A 20,240-nucleotide genomic window follows, 5' to 3' on the forward strand; every position below is an offset into this window, starting at 1 on the left:
TTGCCTTTACCCCATAGTAATGAAGATGCCAATTGGCAACTGAATTGGATTAGTTTACTTTATATCCTAAAACCATTTTACAGTATAGATTACCTGCTGTATGCAGTGCTTAACTTGAGGGGCATGAATAACACAATATACAGTAGGAATGAACTTTATTTTTTAGAATTCATACCCAAGAAAATTGTGATATCACTTAATCGAATACAAAAGGTATGCATACAACCACGTGCATGCATGCTGTGGGTTGACTATACAGTATAATAAATACTTAAGACAATGTCAGACATGCTAATGCCCATATTAACATTTACCTGAGAAGTGACCAGCAGCCAAATATTTGTGATCATAAAACAAATAATTTTACTAGCATTGTATATACAGTCAAAATAATATACAGTATTAATGACTTAGGAGGGCTTCTAGGAAGAAAATAAACAGGTTAAAAAAAAAAAAAAAAAAAAAAAATATGCATTTTGTCATTACTCTAACTTCCCTGCCGAAGTTACACAATTATTGTACATATAATAGTTCAGTTCGTATATTATTTACATTAATTACATTAACAACCAAGATCCCACAGTAGTTTTGGTTAAGACAACAAACTCTGCTAATGGGTAATGCGGTTAGTCACCGAAATACGGTAACTGCTTGCAATGTATGTATGTGGTTGCATAATCACCCACCGAATGATTTTATGAATAATGTGCAGACGACGATGTAATGAAGTCTCTTGCAAGATGGACAACTGTAGATAAAAGAACATTTTAGAAGAATACATAACATTGGAATGATGTGCATTTGATGCATACCTTTTCCACCGAACAGTATTCAAAGAAAATATAGTAAATGATCACTAATCCTACCTGGATCCGAGAATCTAGGGGAAGAATGGCTACAATCCACCACGTCCAAGCTGGGCCATTGGGTATCGTCCAGTAATCTCCTTCAAGATCAGGCATGGAACCATAGTAGTTAAGAATTTTCTTTTTTGTCAGAGATTCAACGGACTTGAACCAGCACGAAGCTCGCTGGTGCACGGTGTCATGCAGACTCTGTACTTCTACCAGGTGGTCACTTGGTATTTTATCATCCTGCAATGAATTTACCATATACAGTAATGTAATATCTACCTGAAATACAGTGCTATAAAATTGTAAATGTGACTGATAAATTCTTCATATTCAGTAGCACTTTCATGAGGTGGGTACGAGATTGCTTGCCATTAAAGGTGGAAGAGTATTTGGGAAAAACACTCCAAATGCATCATCACTATAATAATTTAATTACTCAAATTATCATAGTGATGATGCATTGGAGTATATCTGTGTTAAACTGTTTACCCAATGCTCGATGCACTTTGCATCGTCTATCATTTGCTAATTACCAAATACACAGGAAAAAACTATATCAGATCTTGACACGCCTGTTACTTGACGTTAATTCCCCCGCTTCTCTTTCCACATTCCTCGACATTGAGGGTATAGCAACATATATCCAGACCACAAATTTCTTATTTGGGGTCTTATTTGCTTACAGTTTCACATGCAACCCTTTCCCACCAGAAATTTTTTTTGTACATACCCACTCCCAACTTCCTGAAGCCATTAAAAGACGGTGCCAAGCCTGAAACATTATTTAGACTGCCAGTGTTAGACATGGATTCTGGGAACTAAACATACATCAATGCTGTATCTGGGACTGATGCTCAGGGATCACAAAGAGGTCCATCTACATTTATAAGTAATTTTTAGTAGTATAAACATGACAAAGGATAGTAATGAATGTCTCCATTAGTACAGAAATTAAACATTAAAAATTGAAAACTGAGTTGGTAGGTATATGCTGTATACCCAGTACCCCCACTAGATGCTGACAGCAAAATGAGACCAAACAAGTGATATCAAAGGCATCAGATTCATGACAAATTTAGTGAAGAACAAGTGACTGAAGGAAAAGCAAGACATGATCATCCTGAAAATCTGAACGTTATACAAAGTTTACGACTAGGTGTGGAAAATGCAGTTCGAACCATAATGGAACAAATATCTTAAGTGCCCATGAGGTAAGCATAAGTGACCGCAGCCCATCCTCATCAAAACACCAAATGCTTGTTAATCCAGCCGCCAAATTCAATTTATGACAAACTACAACACATTACAATTATTCATTAAACTTTTCTTAGAAAGTGCTTCACTGACAACCTCTGTTTGAATTGCAAATGTAAATTCTTCACCCACTTCAGATACAGTACAAATAATTGCCAAGTAAGTTATTATAAAAGAAGGAACCAAGCCGGGAAGGCTATGTAGCACCATCAAATGTGTGGAATAATCAGAGGATGCTAAATATCACTAAGGATGCCAATATGAGGAAAAACGTACAAGGCGAACGATATCTCACCAAGAACTCTATTGAGGGACGAGTGACCGCAAGGGACAGTTGGAAAGCAAGACATACGCTTGTCCTGAAAGTCAGGACATTCAACAAGGATATGCACAACTGTAAGAGGGACAATGCAGTTAGGACAATAAGGGCAGGGCGGCGCTCCATCAAGTGTCCGTGAGTTAAGCGCGTATGGCCAATACGCAACCTTGCCAAAGTCGTTTCCCACCGCCGGTTATGTTGGTAGGAGGAAGGCCACAGGGACACACTACTCTTAAAGAGTACTCGGTTTGTTACCAGTAACAGAAGACCAACAACCCTGGCAAGGATGGAGGAATGAGTAACTGGGTAAAAGTCGGAATGAATACCTTTACGGGAGATTGGACAAGTGTTGATAGCTTCTTTAGTGGCAGCGTCAAACGCTCATTTAAAGAGACACCAATATGGCTGGGAACCCAGCAAAACTCAACTGTCTTAAATCTACTGGAGATAATACATGGCCAATGTTAAATCTAAACTACCACCAGATGGACTGGATTAAAGGACTCCAGAGCCATGAGGGCACTAAATAATTGCCAAGCAGAACCTGAACACCTAACCTATGCTTAACTACACAACTTGAATATACTATATAATAATCATTTATATACATGAGCCAGAATAATTACATTTGGGTAATTACACTGTGGTCATTGAAATCTAATACTGGTCATTTCTCATCTCTAGCCATTTTAAACATGTTGAGTTTTGCTGGGTTCCCAGCCATGTTGGCATTCTCTCAAATGAGCACGTGGATACTGCCATTAAGCCCGAAAAGGCATTCCTTATTCTGATTTTTACAGTCATATGTCTGGTTGCAGATCGTTGGTCTTTTGTTACTGATAAACTGCATGCTGTCAAGGGCAGTATGTCTCTTTGGCCTTCCTTCCAACACCGTAACTGCCAGTGGGAAACGGCTCTGGTGAGGTTATGTATAGGCCATACACATCTCACTCTCGGGCACTTAATGGAACGCCACCCTGCTCCTTATTGTCCTTACTGGCTTGTCTCTCTTAAGTCATGCATCTCCTTGTTGATGTCCCAATTTTCACATCTGTATGTCTTGCTTCCCACTGTCATTTGCTTTGTGCACTTTTGTTCTCTTATTAGCATCCTCACTGATATTTAGCACCTTGTCAATATCCAGTGACACAGTGCTACATTGTCTCTCCAGCATGGTGCCATTTTTTGATAATTACTTAATACTCACTATGTTAAACTTGAGGAATGCATCTTGGGGAGGGGAAGGGAAATGCCACTTTAACGAACCTAGCAGGAGGATAAGTTGAGTGACATGCACTACTTAGCCAGAGCCGTTTTTCCCACCTATTAAAGTACCATATGAGCTCACTTATCCAGACTATATGGGTAGGACCCCCTTCCCCCACTGGATGAGTCAGATGTCCAGATACTGCAAGCAGAATTCTTACCAGAGAAGTCCAAAAATGAATATTCAATTTTTTTTTTACCAATACCAACAATTTGTATTTCCACAAACATTAATTAAAAACTATACCAGTACTGTAATTTTAAAAATATAAGCTTCAGCTTACCTTCTTGTAATTCATTGTCTTGACTGATGCTGCACATCTTTAAATTAATATTTTTTGAAAAATTATTCAACCTAACTGAAATTACTGAACAGTACATATCTTGGCAAGATCAGTTTTGATTATCAGCTGCTGATGCTTCACTGGTCTTTGGAAAGTCTCTGCTTTCTGGTGAAGCTTCACTTGTTAAGGTCTTTGGATTCCTTGTGAGGCTTCACCAGATGAAGGGCCTTTGCTTGCTGTTCTTACCAAATAAGAATCAAGTTCAGCTTGCCTCCTGTGTCCACTGGCCTCTCTTACGATCAACTCTGATTTGCCTCAACTATTGACACATTTTTGGTGTACAACCTCTTTGTGGCATAGCTAACTCTCTGATCCATACGCTGGATGCGATGTGACATTAGAAGGAAGTGCCATACATATTATCTTGCCATCTTATGAAGTGAAGGTGTCAATACTCAGGGTGGGCAGGTGCATTATCAAGCAACAGCACAGTCTGAACTTCACTTGGCCTCGCTTTGTATTTCTTAATTTGATGGTCATAACCTTCCTTGCAAAATAAATAATGAAACCAAGAAGGATCTTTTTTTTTTTTTAAACCATGCATTCTTTGAGCTATAATATTTCACAGACAGATTGTTCAAGCAATGTTGTAAGGCTCTTGGTTTCTCAGATTTGTCAACAATTACACACGTGATTGTGTGTGTCCAGATGGCATTGGCGCACACCATGGCTGACAGCCTGTCTTTGTTAACCTTACATCCTGGCACACACCCCTCATTCCTCAGATATTTATTTCTGACAAACTCCTCCAATACAGCCCAGTTTCATCACCATTATAGATTTGATATTTTGTTTAATTTATATTCATATGTTCTTAATTTATGTTTAAATGTTTAATAAATACTGCTTGTAGTTGCACTCAAATTCTTCACTGAAAATTTTCCTTTTCACAATATTGTGCCTCACACAAAGGTACGATACAAAATGGCTTCCAGAACTAAAAAACAAATTACGAGGAGAGGCTAGAGGTGTTAAATATGCCAAAGCTAGAAGATAGGAGAAAAGGAGAGGATATGATCACCACTTACAAAATAATAACTGGAATTCCTGAAGGAAACAAAGGTGTCAGTAAAATATTAGAGTTTTCTTTTGCAAAGTGCTAGACAGTTGAAAGATAAATGAGGTGGTGGTGGAGGCCAAAATCATCAGTACAGTAGTTTCAAAGCGTTATATGACAGTGCTGGGAAGACTGGACACCATGAGCGTAGCTCTCATCCTGTAACTACACCTTAGATAATTACACACGGCCTCGTGATTGAGTGAACAGAGATCGGGGGTCGTAGGCCTAAGAGTCCAAGTTCGATTCCCAACTGAGGCAGAAGCAAATGGGGAGTTTCTCTTTTACCTTATGCCCCTGTTCACCTAACAGTAAATAGGTATCTGGGAGTTACACAGCTGCTATGGGCTGCTTCCTGAGGATGTGGGTGCATGTGTTAGAGAAATATATGTAATATATCTTGAGGTTATCTTGAGATGATTTCAAGGCTTAGCGTCCCAGCAGCCCGGTCCTCGACCAGGCCACCTTTTTGTTACACATCCCCAGGAAGCAGCCCATTGCTGCTGTCTAACTCCCAGGTACCTATTTACTGCTAGGTAACAGGGGGCATCAGGGTGAAAAAAACTGCCAATTTGTTTCTACCTCCACCGGAGATCGAACCCGGAACCTCAGGACTATGAATCTGAAGCGCTGTCCACTCAGCTGTCAGGCCCCTTTCCAGTAGACAGAGGAAAAAATATAGGTTTGAAAGGTGGGGTCCAAGAGCTAATATCTCGATTCTGCACAAATAGTAAGTACACAGGCTCATTCTATACCTCCATCTTTTGGCCCTCCCCAGGCTGACTTTTTAGAACCAATGTCCACCCTCATCCTGACATTCCTCTGGGTCCTCTGGTGATTATCCACCTGTCATTCTATTCCATCCTAGACTGGTGGATATCACGCTGTACAATACATTGTATCTACAACTCTGCTCAACTATGCCTCCACTTTCTGGTCAAACAGAAATCTGATCCCTCTCCAAAAAAGTTAGAAAGCCTCAGTCCTTGACCTGGCCATCTTCCCTAACCTTGTTCCTGTGACTCAACCCATCTTTGTACTGGAAGTCGGCCACTGAGCTCATTATAGAAGTTACCAATGTTCTCATGCCTGCATCTGGTGTTTGAATGAGTGTGTGTGTGCAAAATTACAAAGTTGTTCAATTAAGAAAAAGTAATAGTTTGAGAGAATGGAATTGGATGCTGTAGATACGTAAATGCTTATTCCTGTTCATCCAAATATTGCCAAAAGACATGTTAAAACTTTCACTTTTTATCTTGTGAAGTAATAAAATAGTCATGTAAACAATCTGTGATGCTTGATGGGTACTAACCTGGAGAAATTCTACAGCTGCAGTATTATATCCATCTCTGCCACCCTTGCTCACAATTTTAAATCGTCTTGAGCCCACTGTGTTGACTATGGACCTACCATCTTGAATGTACTCTATATCCCTTATTTCTAGCATTGTGCCGAAGTCAGCGTAACTAGAAAAAAACATTTTGCTGAAACATCACCATTTATATTTGGTGACAAGAATACAGTATTGCATTTCGTGTATTTTAAAGTTTTAAGGCTCTTTTGCTCACAGCAGATCCTTTAAATGAAGAAAATTTGGTTATGTTTATTAACCATGACATTATCACATTTCATATGGAAATTTTTTTACTACTATACTTTGTGAGCAATGACTAAGAAGTTATTTTGGCATTTTGTTTAATGTATTGTTGGGGTTCTTTATTGTGACAAGCTAAAGACCATGAATTTATATGATCATTTTCACTTTTCATTCTTCAGCCACCAGAACAGTCTTTTAAACTACATTATACAGGAAATTTACAAGAGTACCAAACTCTTAAAAAATTTAAAAAATAAAGTCATAGCCCATATTCATATTTTCAAATATTCAGAACCTAGATACAGTATTTACAATATGCTATAAACCTCTTCTCTTTCCATTATGGATTAGACTATTTTAATTTGAACCTCCATAGACACAGTCCTCTATGATCTAGCCTTTTACAATATACAGTACATTCTAAACATAGCCAAACATATAAATTAAGTTATACTATATCACTTGCTTCCAATCACACATGGAACAAACAGATCTCCTACTTACCCATTTTTAACATTTGCCATAGGCATGCACATTCCAAATTCTCGAGTGCCAGATTCCATGCACCGTCTGATCATCAGTCGATAACAAGGCTCAAATACATGCAAGGGACAGGAGATAGTTGGAAAGGCCAGAGTTGCAACAAATATAGGAATTTCATGGTGGGGATCTTTGCCGGCAGCAGCTAGCTCATCCATCTCTTTTTCATGTTGCCGTTGTCGTTCTAGATAATCACTTGGCATAATCGTCTGCATGGCCACCTCAATGAATTCTGTTACTGCTGATCGCCTTTCTGCCAAGAACTTAAAAACGTACACAAATTAAAATGTGCTATATATTATACGCATTTTTTTTAATTTTTTTTTACTATCTCACTCTGCCTTGCAAAAGTGTGTTAATAAACACTGTACAGTATATATATATGGTATAAGATATATACCATATCTGGTATATATCAGATATGGTATCTGTATCACCAAACAAGACACAGTATGGTGCCTGTATCTCATTACAGGCACCAGGATTATGGTGCCTGTAATCTCAAGAGATACAGGAGATATCTCCTGTATCTCATTACCTACGTGTATTACCAATACACGTAGGTAATTACCCGTTAATACATTTAGGTAATTACACCACTAAAAGTTAGTGTTCAGATACCACACAGACAACAGTAATGCCAGGGATTTAAACTGTAAATACAAAACAGTACAGTGCTATAGGTTAAATTCATTAGTTAATGCTTATACACAAGTCCAGTATAGATACTGTATACTTGTAAATACCAGTACTGTATTGTATAGTGAGGCATGTCAATGAGTTCTTATTTATAACCAAAGTACTGGATCATTTACCAATTATTAATGTGCATAAATATGTACAGTAACTTGCCATTACATACCACTCTTATAGAGGTCTTGCAGAGAGGACATTTTGCGGAGTGATCAAGAGAGCGGTCCAAGCAGGTGCGGCAGAATGAGTGACCACAAGGCGTTGTAACAGGCTGATAAAAGTAATCATAACATAGTGTACACTCAAAGTCATTCTTGTCAAAGTTGCTTGGGTCAACACTGCGAACATAGCCAGTACTGGCTTCTGGAAAACAAATGTAGTGAATTGTATGAACATTTAGTAAATAAATAGCTGCCTGATGAAAGTTTACAAAATCTTTAAGAATAAATTTGTTGGGATAGAAATCCTTCTTTACTAAAGTATATTTTTGGCAAGATTGTTTTAAACGCACTGTACCTGTATATAAAAAATAATTACCCTGTATGTTAATCAAACATTTTAATTATAATAAAAAATAACTTGCACGGGTTAAGATAAAGAAAAATAACTTGTCCTAACTACACAATCGGAAATTTAATGAAGGAACTAACTTTTATTCCTCTCCATTTCTTGATTAAATTCCTTTATTATTTTTTTTAATTGTGGGACTTCTTCTATAGACATGGCAGACTCTTCAGATGGATGCTGTTGTGTATCATCACTGTCCTCAGAGTCAAACTCTCGAGTAATGGAAGTATCCAAGACTAATGAACAATGCTGAGAATAATAGTGATTTCGTCGACCCCTTCGCCCATCAACGGTGAACCTCCGACCAGTTAATAGTCTCGACAATAACCTGTGTAATGCCTGCAATAAAACAATTCATTATAACATCAATTTGTGTTTTTATCTGAGACTGTATATTTATCACAACATAGCTGCTGTCATTCAGTTTTATAGTCTATAGTACTGGAAAACGGAATTGGTAAAAACATTTATACTGCTGCACTTATCCCACTAATGTATAACAACCTTAGTGATCTCATCTTCGATGCTCTGTAAACTGTTGGACTCCTCAAGCACAGCACACTGTAAGAAAGATACAATAGCATCTTCAAAGCGGCCCAGCGACTTCAAAGCCACTGCTTTCCTAAAATATCCTTTCGCCCACTCAGGCCGACACTTGACAGCAGCCTCGGCATCTCTAAGAGCATCCTCTGCACATCCAAGGGCATGGAGCACATGAGAACGGTTGCTCAGCAGTAAGTGATCTTGGGGAGCTGTCCAGGAAAAGAAAATCATTAATTGAAAAGGGAATTTGTGGCAACATTTCTTTGAGAATAATACTGTACTCTGTGTACTGAATAGCACAATATTAATATGCATTAAAAAAAACTTGCAGACATAGTTTTTAGCAATTCAGATGGAGATAACCAAGGTTGCAAATAGTAATAAGTTGTTGCAATTCTGACTCGCCTACTGAGAGCAGGGAGGAAGTAACCGGAGCAAAGACATGGACAGTTTTCATTCATTTAAGGTTCTGTCAGGAACATTTTTCATTCATTTAAGGTTCTGTCAGTAATGTTACTGACAGAACCTTAAATGAATGAAAACTGCCCATGTCTTTGCTCCGGTTAACGTGTTTAACAAATACCTACTCCAGAGTACATACCTTTTTATTTATTTATTTATTTTTATTTATTTATGCATATACAAGAGTGTACATAAGGAATGTGAGGATACAAATATGGTAATTACAGTCTTGTAAAGCCACTAGCACGCACAGCGTTTCGGGCAGGTCCTTAACCTAAGAAAATTTTAAGGAGGTAAATACTTGCAAAAATTATAGACAAAAAAATGATTACAGATTACATGAAATGAAAAAAAAAGAAGATGAGAGAAAATTGTAGGTACAGTATATTAAAGCACATAGGTAACTAAGATTGATTGCAATGACAGCTTGAATGGTAGTTGACAAAAAAATTGGTAGGCACAATACAGCAGAAACAATATAAGATTGATTGCAATTACAGCTTGAATGGTAGTTGACAAAAATTGGTAGTCACAATACAGCATATGGCTAGCACATAAAAGAAGACAGCAATGAACACAATGATAAGGTTGTTTGATATTACATAAAAATTAGGAGATTGGGTAACACTAGGTACAGAGCAAATTTAAAGCTCAGTGTAGGAAACTAAGAAGATGAAGTTAGGTACTTTTTGGTTTTGCTTTTAAATAAGGCAAAAGTTTTACAGTTTTTCAATTCACTAGGGAGTGAGTTCCATAGATTAGGTCCCTTAATTTGCATAGAGTGTTTACACAGATTAAGTTTGACCCTGGGGATATCAAAGAGATATTTATTTCTGGTGTGGTGATAATGGGTCCTATTACATCTGTCCAGGGAGAGTTTCAGAGCATGGTTTGCATTTAAGAACAGGGTTTTGTAAATGTAGTTGACACAAGAGAATGTGTGGAGGGAGTTAATATTTAGCAAGTTTAGGGATTTAAACAAGGGAGCCGAGTGTTGTCTGAAAGCAGAGTTAGTTATTATTCTGATAGCAGATTTTTGCTGTGTGATGATGGGCTTAAGGTGGTTTGTAGTGGTAGACCCCCATGCACAGATACCATAATTAAGATAGGGGTAGATTAGTGCATAATATAGTGAGAGGAGAGCAGAGTTAGGAACATAATATCTGATTTTGGAGAGTATACCAACTGTCTTAGAGACTTTCTTAGTTATGTGTTGAATGTGGGTGCTGAAGTTGAGTCTCTTGTCTAGGAATAGGCCAAGAAACTTGCCATCATTTTTATTACTGATGTTAATGTTGTCTATCTGTAGCTGAATTGCATTTGATGATTTGCTTCCAAATAAGATGTAGTAAGTCTTTTCGATGTTTAATGTTAGTTTGTTCGTTGACATCCATAAGTGGACTTTTTTTAATTCATTATTCACAACATTACAGTATTTAGTGTATGTGGGTTGAGGTTTGAATAGATAAGAGTAGTATCTTCAGCAAACAATATAGGTTTGAGAATATTAGAGACATTAGGCAGATCGTTTATATATATAAGAAATAGAAGAGGTCCTAAGATGCTGCCCTGTGGCACTCCAACGGTAATTGGTAGAGTGGAAGAAGTTGTATCATTGATGGTTACATATTGGTGTCTGTCACTAAGATAGGATCGGATGTAGTCAAGGGCAAGGCCTCGGATTCCATAATGCTGGAGTTTAAGTAAGAGGTAATTGTAATTAACAGTATCAAAGGCTTTTCTTAGGTCAATGAAGAGTCCAATCGAAAACTCATTTTTGTCAAGAGCTGAGTAGATAACGTCAAGGAGACTAATGATTGCATCGTTGGTGCTCTTTTGGGACCGGAAGCCAAACTGGCAGGGGCTGAGTATGTCGAATTTTACGAGGTATGAATAGAGCTGTTTGTAAATAACTTTTTCAAATATTTTTGATAGAATGGGTAGATTTGATATTGGTCTATAATTGTTTATGTCCGCCGGATTGCCTCCTTTATGGACTGGCGTTACTCTTGCTTTTTTGAGGATATCAGGGAAGGTGTGACACTCTTTACATCACATGCAATATTCTCTAGTCTATATGACAAGACAATGATATTCTAAGTCATTCCCTTAAACTTTTATAAAATCAAAAGCACCAAGACCTAAACACGAGTAATAATAGAACATTGTATAGGGCAACACACCGGCGTACCCTTCAGCGAGGGAAGTGGAGTACGGTCGTTGAGCCGTAGTCGCGGTCCGCTAGGCACCCACACCTAATTTAGACAGGCAGCCAGTTTATACATACAGTACATCATACGCTTATATACAGGACCGCTTATATTCGACCCCAGGGTCGAATTACTGGCCCTCCACAAGATGCAACCCCACAACAAGCTGACTAACTGTTGGATACCTATTTACTGCTAGATAAACAGGGGCATTAGGTGATAGGAAAGGCGTCCAACCAGGAACTCTCGAATGAGTCGAGAGCGAAGCCGACTGTACTAACGGGACCCTCAAACTTAACCTGTATCTACCGGCGCTAATAAATACAAATGTCTGGCCTAAACTGAAACAAGTGATCCCATGTCTTATATTACTCGGTAATCTATTCCACAAATCAACAACCCTGTTTTCAACTAGTCCTGCTCGGTACTCGCTTCCCCTTTCAGAGCAGGAGAGATTTCTGAGAGAGAATATACGGCACGTATAGACACGGTAACGCGCACAAATTATTAGCACCATCTCAAAGCTCTCAAAATGTACTCTGGAAATGCGACGAGACGTATCAAATAATATATACATGGAAGATACTGATGGGCCAGATCCCAAATTTGCACAGTGGAATAACATACTGGACCGAAAGGTACAGAAGGAAATACAGAATAGAACCATTGAGCAGAGGTGCCATAGGCACAACCAGAGACCAATGTCTGAACACCAGAGGTCCACGACTGTTCATTATCCCCCAGCAAGCATTAAAAATATTGCCAGAACAAAGGTGGAAGTCTTCAAGAAGGATTTGGATAAGTTCTTGCAAAAAGTGCAGGACCAACCGGGTTGTAGTGGATATGTGGGCCTGCGGGCCGCTTCAAACAAACACCCTGTTGGACCATGTTATAAGTTGAGCAACAGCCTGTTGCTCAACTTGTGATAACTGGCCCCAGGCTAGGCTCGGGGAGTAGAACAACTCCCGAGACCCCCCTCTAGATAACCAACACCTCACAACCACTGTTGCTGCACTAAACCATCAGTACGACATTCCTCACACAAAAGGTGTCAGAATACTTTGCTTAAGCACATCGTGTTGACTCTTCAACTTGCCTCACCCACCCGTGCGTGACCTTGACCACTTGGACTACAAAGACGTTTTTTCCAGATACTCGCATGATCCTGACGTATGCATACACTTGCTAGCAAACATTTTCCATAAGTAACTAACATGTAATCAGTGCCGTCTTACCGCATGGGGCAAATGGGCACTTGCCCGGGGCCCCACGAGCATAGGACATGTTCATTATGGAAGCAGAATGTTCAAACCATTTAGGTCTTGATGCAAGCACACTTATATAACCCTACATCCTGGTGTGGAACTAAATACTAAATATTTAAGATATATATTTCCAGGTGAATAACCCTTTCAGTAGAAAATCCTTTCAGCAGAGAGGTAATACACCCAAATAGTTAGTGTCTTAACTGTAGAACAGATGTAGAGGCGCCGCTACTATTGTATTACTTGGTAGAATGTGAAGCAACTGAAGCCCTGCGCATCAAACTCAACATTAGTCCAACGACAGCACAACAATGTCACCTAGGAGTAAGACTAATTGACCTCCGTGAAACTCATGAAGACGAACGAACCAAGTTTGCTGAAAACGGCTATAAGAAATAAGAAAAAAGAAGACCAGCACGAATGAAGAAACACCAACGACTACCATCACTACTTCAACTAACATCAACTGCAGCGTTCTTCAAGTACAAGAACAACAAAAAGTGCACCACACCAAACGGGAAGACGCCGCCTACACCAGCATGAAGACCAACCGTCACACCACAAGTCCCCTGCCACACAAGAAGACCTGAAGAACGACAAGCTCCCTTCCGAGATCGATACTTTATGCTAACCCATGGTGGACAGCCCACCGAACTTCCCATCCTCCTCGTTCCCTAACCCCAGCCTCTTCCAGAATGTCTACTCATCCTTCTTCCTCCCATAGACTTTTCCAAACCCTTTGGACATCGAAGCTAAACATCCTCATCTTTTCTCACGGAGCAAATTAGGATCTAACAGACACTGTCGTGGATTTTCTTAATCCACGACAGATTAATGAGAAAATTCCCACAATCAAACTGCCGTTGTGTCATACGATAATGCCTCAAATATGTCTGGACGATATAGATAAACTGTGTAGCTTACCGAGTATTATTGTACTTTTTCAAGCCTTGTGTATTGTTCAAATGTTTATCATGTTGACTAGTTGCTACTCTACAGCATGTTTGTAACGTTTTAACCCCAGTTATGTTGAAGTGCAACTAAAATATTGTTACGGAAATCTCTTGCTTAGGCAAGATCCTGCCTGTTCCTTTACCACCTATTCAACAACATATCTGCATACTTAAGGATATGAATTCAACAACAATAATACGTGCTCAGAAGCTTGTGTGCAGACAAGACTCCCTCCACCCTTAAGTACCCGAGACACGTGCACACCTGGGACCAACTCCACTCGCCGGTCAACCAGTCTAACCACTCGTTTGAGACTGCCGGCGACAGTTACCTGCACATCAGCGCCACCTACACTAGGCCTCGCCGCCTATATAAGCCGCTCACCACCAGCCAGTCGTCGGAGTTACAGCGCCGCTCCTGTGCCAGGTAAGTCCACTACGGGCTCACCATAGCCCGTGCTACTTTGGAACTTTTGTTCTAAGTAGCTGAATCTAAAACAACAACAGCCAGTCGTCCACGGGAGACATCTCCCGTCAGGCAGGGTGCAGTCGCACCTCCACAGATCTCCACTATCAGCTCTTGATACTGATAATGGCTCAAAAGGGCCACCACTTACGGGCTATTCATGCCCGTGCCACTTTTTGTGGCTTAATCTTCATCAATCAATCAGCCAGTCGTCCAATGAAACTCTTAGACTGGAGACGGGTTTGCCCTCTCTACAAGAAAGAATATCACAAAGGACAGCTACAATTATCAGTAAGATAATTATTTCTTCTGATCCAATCCCAGTACGGCAGGCCTTGGTGGTTGGACTAGGTCAAGACAATGGAAACTCTTGGGCTGCAAGAGCAGGAAAAGTCGTAAACAGACTACATTTAAAAAGCATGATTCTTGATAGAGAGGATGATCATCCACACCCAAATTACACTCCTTCCGCACCGTGGGAAGAGCCTACTTTCAAAATTGTAATAGAAAGTCTCCCAATGAAAAAGGCTGCCTATGATCCGACAATCCTAAGGCGCATAATAGAAGAGCAAATGTATAGCATAGCAGAAGCCACCCACATCTTCACAGACGGATCGGTGGACACAGAATATGAGTGCTGGCACTGCTCTTTGCACGACCAGCGTACAGGCATATTGGAGACTGGGAGGACTAGTATCAACCCAAACTGAGCTGTTTGCCATACAACAGGCATTCGCATATGTGACTGCACAAAACACTCAAAATGCAATCATACACAGACTCAAAAGCTGCACTTCAAATACTAGGACAAAAACAGTGGAAAGATAACGTGGAAATAATTGCCATTATTTTGTATCTTGGCGTAGTCGCTAAGACAAAGGACTCAACGTAACCTTAAACTGGATCCCATCCCATATTGGAATCCCATTAAATGAAAAAAGCTGATGAAATTGCTAAATTGGCAACTGGTCATCCAGTGATACATAAAACAATTCAACCCAGCCTAGAGAACATAAAAAACATCACCAAAAAAACTCTCGCACCTCAACAAAGCCTACCTACACCAAATAATAGCTCGCCATCTGCAACATGGTATCTTCAGGCAACCAAATTAGAAAGGTTAAATATCCCAAAAGGAATCCACAGGGAAATAGCAGTTATGTTATATAGACTACGTCTAGGTTACAGATGCAACTGGGAGATTGGTGAACCCCGACAGAGAGAGTGCATCTTCTGCCAAACTGTCACAGAAAAGCCATTACTTCACTATCTTTTGGAATGTGAAGCAACCAATGACCTTAGAAGAGCTTTAAGAGTTCCTGAATCATGCAGTGGCCACCCTGAAGCCATCAACACAGCCACTCTCTTGGTCAACAAAGGTGTCCAGCAGCTGGACACCCTCATAAAGACTGTGAAGCAGTATCCTGCCCCACGATAACAGCTTGATGGTTAAATGCAACCTCAGAATACTGAGAAAAAAAATGTACCACTTACGGGCTATTCATGCCCGTGCCACCTCTTGGGTGGCTTAATCTTTATCAATCAGTCGTCCACACGGGAGACATTTCCCGTCACGCAGGGTGCAGTCGCACCTCCACAGATCTCCAGTATCAGCTCTTGATACTGGTAATGGCTCAAAAGGGCTACCACTTACGGGCTCTTCATGCCCGTGCCACCTTTTGGGTGGCTTAATCTTCACCAACCAATCAATGAGCCAGTCGCCCCCCCCCCCCCACACACACACACAGTATCACTCCCGTGCCAGGCAAGTCCAATACGGGCTCACCATAGCCCGTGCTACATACCCCGCTCCTGTGCCAGGTAAGTTAAGGGCTCACCATAGCCCGTGCTACTTGGAACTTCCGAGTAGCTGAATCTATAACAACAACAACAGCCAGTCCGTCAGCACCGCTCCTGTGCCAGGTAAGTCGCTACGGGCTCACTATAGCCCATTCTACTTTGAATTTTTCTTGCGAGTAGCTGAACCTAAAACAACAACAGCCAGTCCTCAGAATATGCTTCGTGCTCTCAGCAGTAACATCTACTGTAGCCTTCTAGGAAACCGTAGATGCGTACTGCTTATTGTATATTATATTTTGCACCTTTATTTGGTTTTAACGTAACTGTCATCTGTTTATATTGCATTGTGTTCTTGCCAAGTAAAAAATGGGAATTGTTTTATTTGTTGTTAAATATTTACTATAACAAAAATGAGTTTTTTCATTCTTTTGGAATTTATCCCGCAGCTCACACCGTAAAGAGGTCAGAATTAATTAAGCAGTTTTATTTACTTTGTTTTATTTGTTGTATTTAATGTGATTGACATTTCACCAACCAGAATAGCCACTGCTCTATTTTTTCACCTTTACGTCACAATATATGCATGTTTAATATTATCAACCATTTACTTGTTATCCCTGTGTGTGGGTGTGGTAGGGACCCCTGCAGCACACTGGGTTGCCCAGTGACCTATAATGCTGTCAAGACGGCTCTTGAATGTAATGCCAAATGAATAATAATGTGATTAACACCGTGTCAGCACAATTGTCAAAAGGCACCAGGCCAAGAAAAAAAAATTTAGTTCATTTATTATACACCCCATAGTGTATAATATATGAACTAAACGGTAGTGGAAAGGGTTACACAGGCACATTCTGAGCTCAGGGACTGAACTCCAAAATTCACTGAATGCAGGACAAGAGGACACAGGTGGAAGCTAGAAACTAAAAGGGTAGAAGAGATGCAAAGAAATGGTCGATAATATTAAACATGCATATATTGTGGTCAAAAAGTGAAACACGCTGAAAAAAACCTTGTGGAAGACACGCCTCCATTCACAACTTCAAGGCCAGATTCGACAAGCAATTCTAATGTCAGAATATTTAAATTATAACGCAACAGATACAACAAGGCTAATGGGCGGGGCATGATGAGCTAGACCTCACTCTCCCCCATAGACTTTAGCGAGCAATTCACTCTGAAATACTATTCAAGTCACCTGTCCTACAATGAACGACGCTTTTCGCTCGTATGCGTTACATGCGGCCAAAAATTGTCGTACTAGAAAATGGAAGCGGCTGGCGAAAGTGACGTACTGTCCCGTTTTCTGTTTTGGGTCCTCTGGTAGGTTAGGGGAGGGCACTTTACATTGACCGTTTTTTTGACGTAGGGAAACCTTAGGACGGACTGACTGATTGATAACCTTGTCCTGCTTATAATCTAGGTCAGATTTCCGAGTACTAATTGACTTTTGGTTGTAAAATTCCATACCTTGTACACATCAACAGTAGCTATAAATACTATAATTTTTGGATTATAATGTAGGTTGAAATGTTGATAAATGTCAAATTTTTTTATTCAAAATTGTTTTGGATATTGTGAATAATTGGGCCCCGGTAGTACAGTTGGGTTCGTTCTCTACTCGCAATCAAGAATTCCGGGTTCGCATCCCAATAAATAGGTACTCAAGAGCCATCTTGCATTAATGCAGGCCATCCTCCTGTTTTGGTAGTACTTATAGTAACGATATAACGGTATATCGTTACTATATAACGATTTAACGTTTAGGGTCCCTGTGCCTTCTTTTTATCAACTTCGAGGGCAGTTCGTGGTTATCTTTTGAGATGATTTCGGGGCTTTAGTGTCCCCGCGGCCCGGTCGTCGACCAGGCCTCCACCCCCAGGAAGCAGCCCGTGACAGCTAACACCCAGGTACCTATTTTACTGCTAGGTAACAGGGGCATAGGGTGAAAGAAACTCTGCCCATTGTTTCTCGCCGGCGCCTGGGATCGAACCCGGGACCACAAGATCACAAGTTCAGCGTGCTGTCCGCTCGGCCGACCGACTCCCCCTTTTCCTCCTCCCTTTGGTTGCCTTCAACCTCGTTCTGACAGTTCCTGCGACGGCGCTGGAATCAATCGTATTGGCGTTTGCCTTTCCATTAGAGACTTTGTGCCGTGGAGAGGGGGACCTGCTGCATGGGTAACAGCTTCTCCCCCATATCAACCTACCCTGGCTTTGTGCCCTGGAGAGGTCACTCCAGACCGACAACCAGAGCGTAACTCCATAGTCTCCTGTGACTGGTGGATGCCTACTATAGTAATGAGGACGATAGTATTATACAGACGTACAACAAAATTACAGAAATCGGCACTACTGTATTGAGTTGGTCAAACCGGGAAAACTATTTTCTACTTACGTTGCAAAGAAACTAAACTAACCTTCCTAAGCCTAATGCACGATATTTGAGGCCTAATAAAGTACACGTGTACTATATTAGGCCTAGGAATATTTAAGCTTTTTTTTTTGCTTCATTTTTTCAAACTTATAAAGTGAATAGTACAAAGTTCTATCTAACTGCTTAGAACGGCAATCATTGTATTACGCAGGGTGCATAGTTACAAAAACTAGTATCTGAACAGGAGAAAGGGTTGATTACTGACAGTACTGTTGCTCATGCAAAACTGTGCTTGCAAATTGAACGCTTTTGTTCAAGGGTAAAAAAGCATTATTGAACCGAGACGCTTCGTGGGGTTTTGTACCTTAAAGCATTCCAATGCACGGTACACGGCACGTTCGGGACGTTAAAAAGAATTTGTTCAGTGTCAGTAGTTAAATGGAATGCATTAGGCAGTGATGTGGAGGCTGACTCCATACACACCTTCAAATGTTGATATGATAGAGCCCAGTAGGCTCAGGAATCTGTACACCAGTTGATTGACAGTTGAGAGGCGGGGCTAAAGGTCAACCCCCGCAAGCACAACTAGGTGAGCACATGTATCCATGGGTGTAAGAGCCGCCTGGGAAATCACTATTGTATTTAAAGTGTGGGGGAAAGAGGGCACAATTTCAAGGCTCCGCTCCTATGCCAGGCAAGTCCACTACGGGATCACCTTAGCCTGTGCTACTTGGAACTTGTTCCCAGTAGGTGAATCTAAGACAACAACAAGGGTAGAGGTTAGGGGGCACTCACCGAGGGCGGCAGCTTGGGTGTAGAGGTGCACAGCGTGGTGTAGGTGGTGGTCCTTGACGTGGGTGTTGGCGAGGGCCCTCAGCCTCACGCCCTCCACCTCCCCCGTCCACCACCTGGCCACCAGCCTCGACACCAACACACTCACACTCGCACCAACACACTCCTTCACCCTCCACTGACACACTCGACACGTCCTGGGCGCCTCCTTCAGCAGGCACCTCTTGCAGTAGGTGTGGCCGCACAGGATGGTAATGGGGTCGTGCAGCACGCCCCAGCAGCACGGGCACGAGAAGCTGTTCCTACACCCGGACCAGCCGTTCTCCCGCCAGTCCTGCCGCAGGTACTCCACTATCTTGGCCACCACAGGGCTCAGCATCTCCGTGCTCACAGGGTACAGCTTGCACACGTGGTACAGCACCTCCAGGCTGTCCACCACTTGTCCCGCCTCCGCCAAGTAACTCGCGTAAGACAAATGCACATCTTCGTTAGGACCATTTTCCTTTAATACTCTCTCGTACATCTCCCTGGAAAAAATCCGCCCCAGGGCCGGGCTCTCGGTCGAGTCAAAACATGCACTCATATCCTGAGCGGTCTATACAGCGTATCTCAAGAGATGTGGCGGAGCCAGCCCGGCATCTCCTACCTCCGCCGCCTCTAGTGTCATACTGACAGTCGTCATCTCGTTTTCGTAACTCACGTGCGGCGTTCTGGCCGCTCATTGGCCACCGCGCTAGCCTCCACCCACCCGTCCGTGCCAACCCGCCATATTTAAATTCCTGGTTGAGTCTTGACCATGTATATATGTTCAGTATTGCGCAGGTATTATCACAGTTCAGATAACGAAGTGTTTTTGTATATACATTTCATAATATGTTCAGT

At 41.1% G+C, this 20,240-nt stretch overlaps 1 protein-coding gene across 1 annotated transcript; it reads right to left on the minus strand.

Moving 5' to 3' along the window:
* Nucleotides 1-468: 468 nt before the first annotated feature.
* Nucleotides 469-20,036, minus strand: LOC123745551 (LON peptidase N-terminal domain and RING finger protein 3). The gene is made up of 8 exons (XM_045726201.2): nt 19,362-20,036; nt 8,996-9,243; nt 8,575-8,830; nt 8,094-8,287; nt 7,196-7,494; nt 6,407-6,560; nt 867-1,094; nt 469-748 (listed from the first exon to the last, which is right to left on the minus strand). Exons 1-8 carry the CDS (start codon nt 19,939-19,941, stop codon nt 611-613), a joined length of 2,097 nt encoding a protein of 698 aa, XP_045582157.2. The 5' UTR covers nt 19,942-20,036; the 3' UTR covers nt 469-610.
* Between the last annotated feature and the right edge of the window lie 204 nt (nt 20,037-20,240).

Source organism: Procambarus clarkii, chromosome 71 (genome assembly GCF_040958095.1).
Source record: "Procambarus clarkii isolate CNS0578487 chromosome 71, FALCON_Pclarkii_2.0, whole genome shotgun sequence".
NCBI classification, from domain to species: Eukaryota; Metazoa; Arthropoda; class Malacostraca; order Decapoda; family Cambaridae; genus Procambarus; species Procambarus clarkii.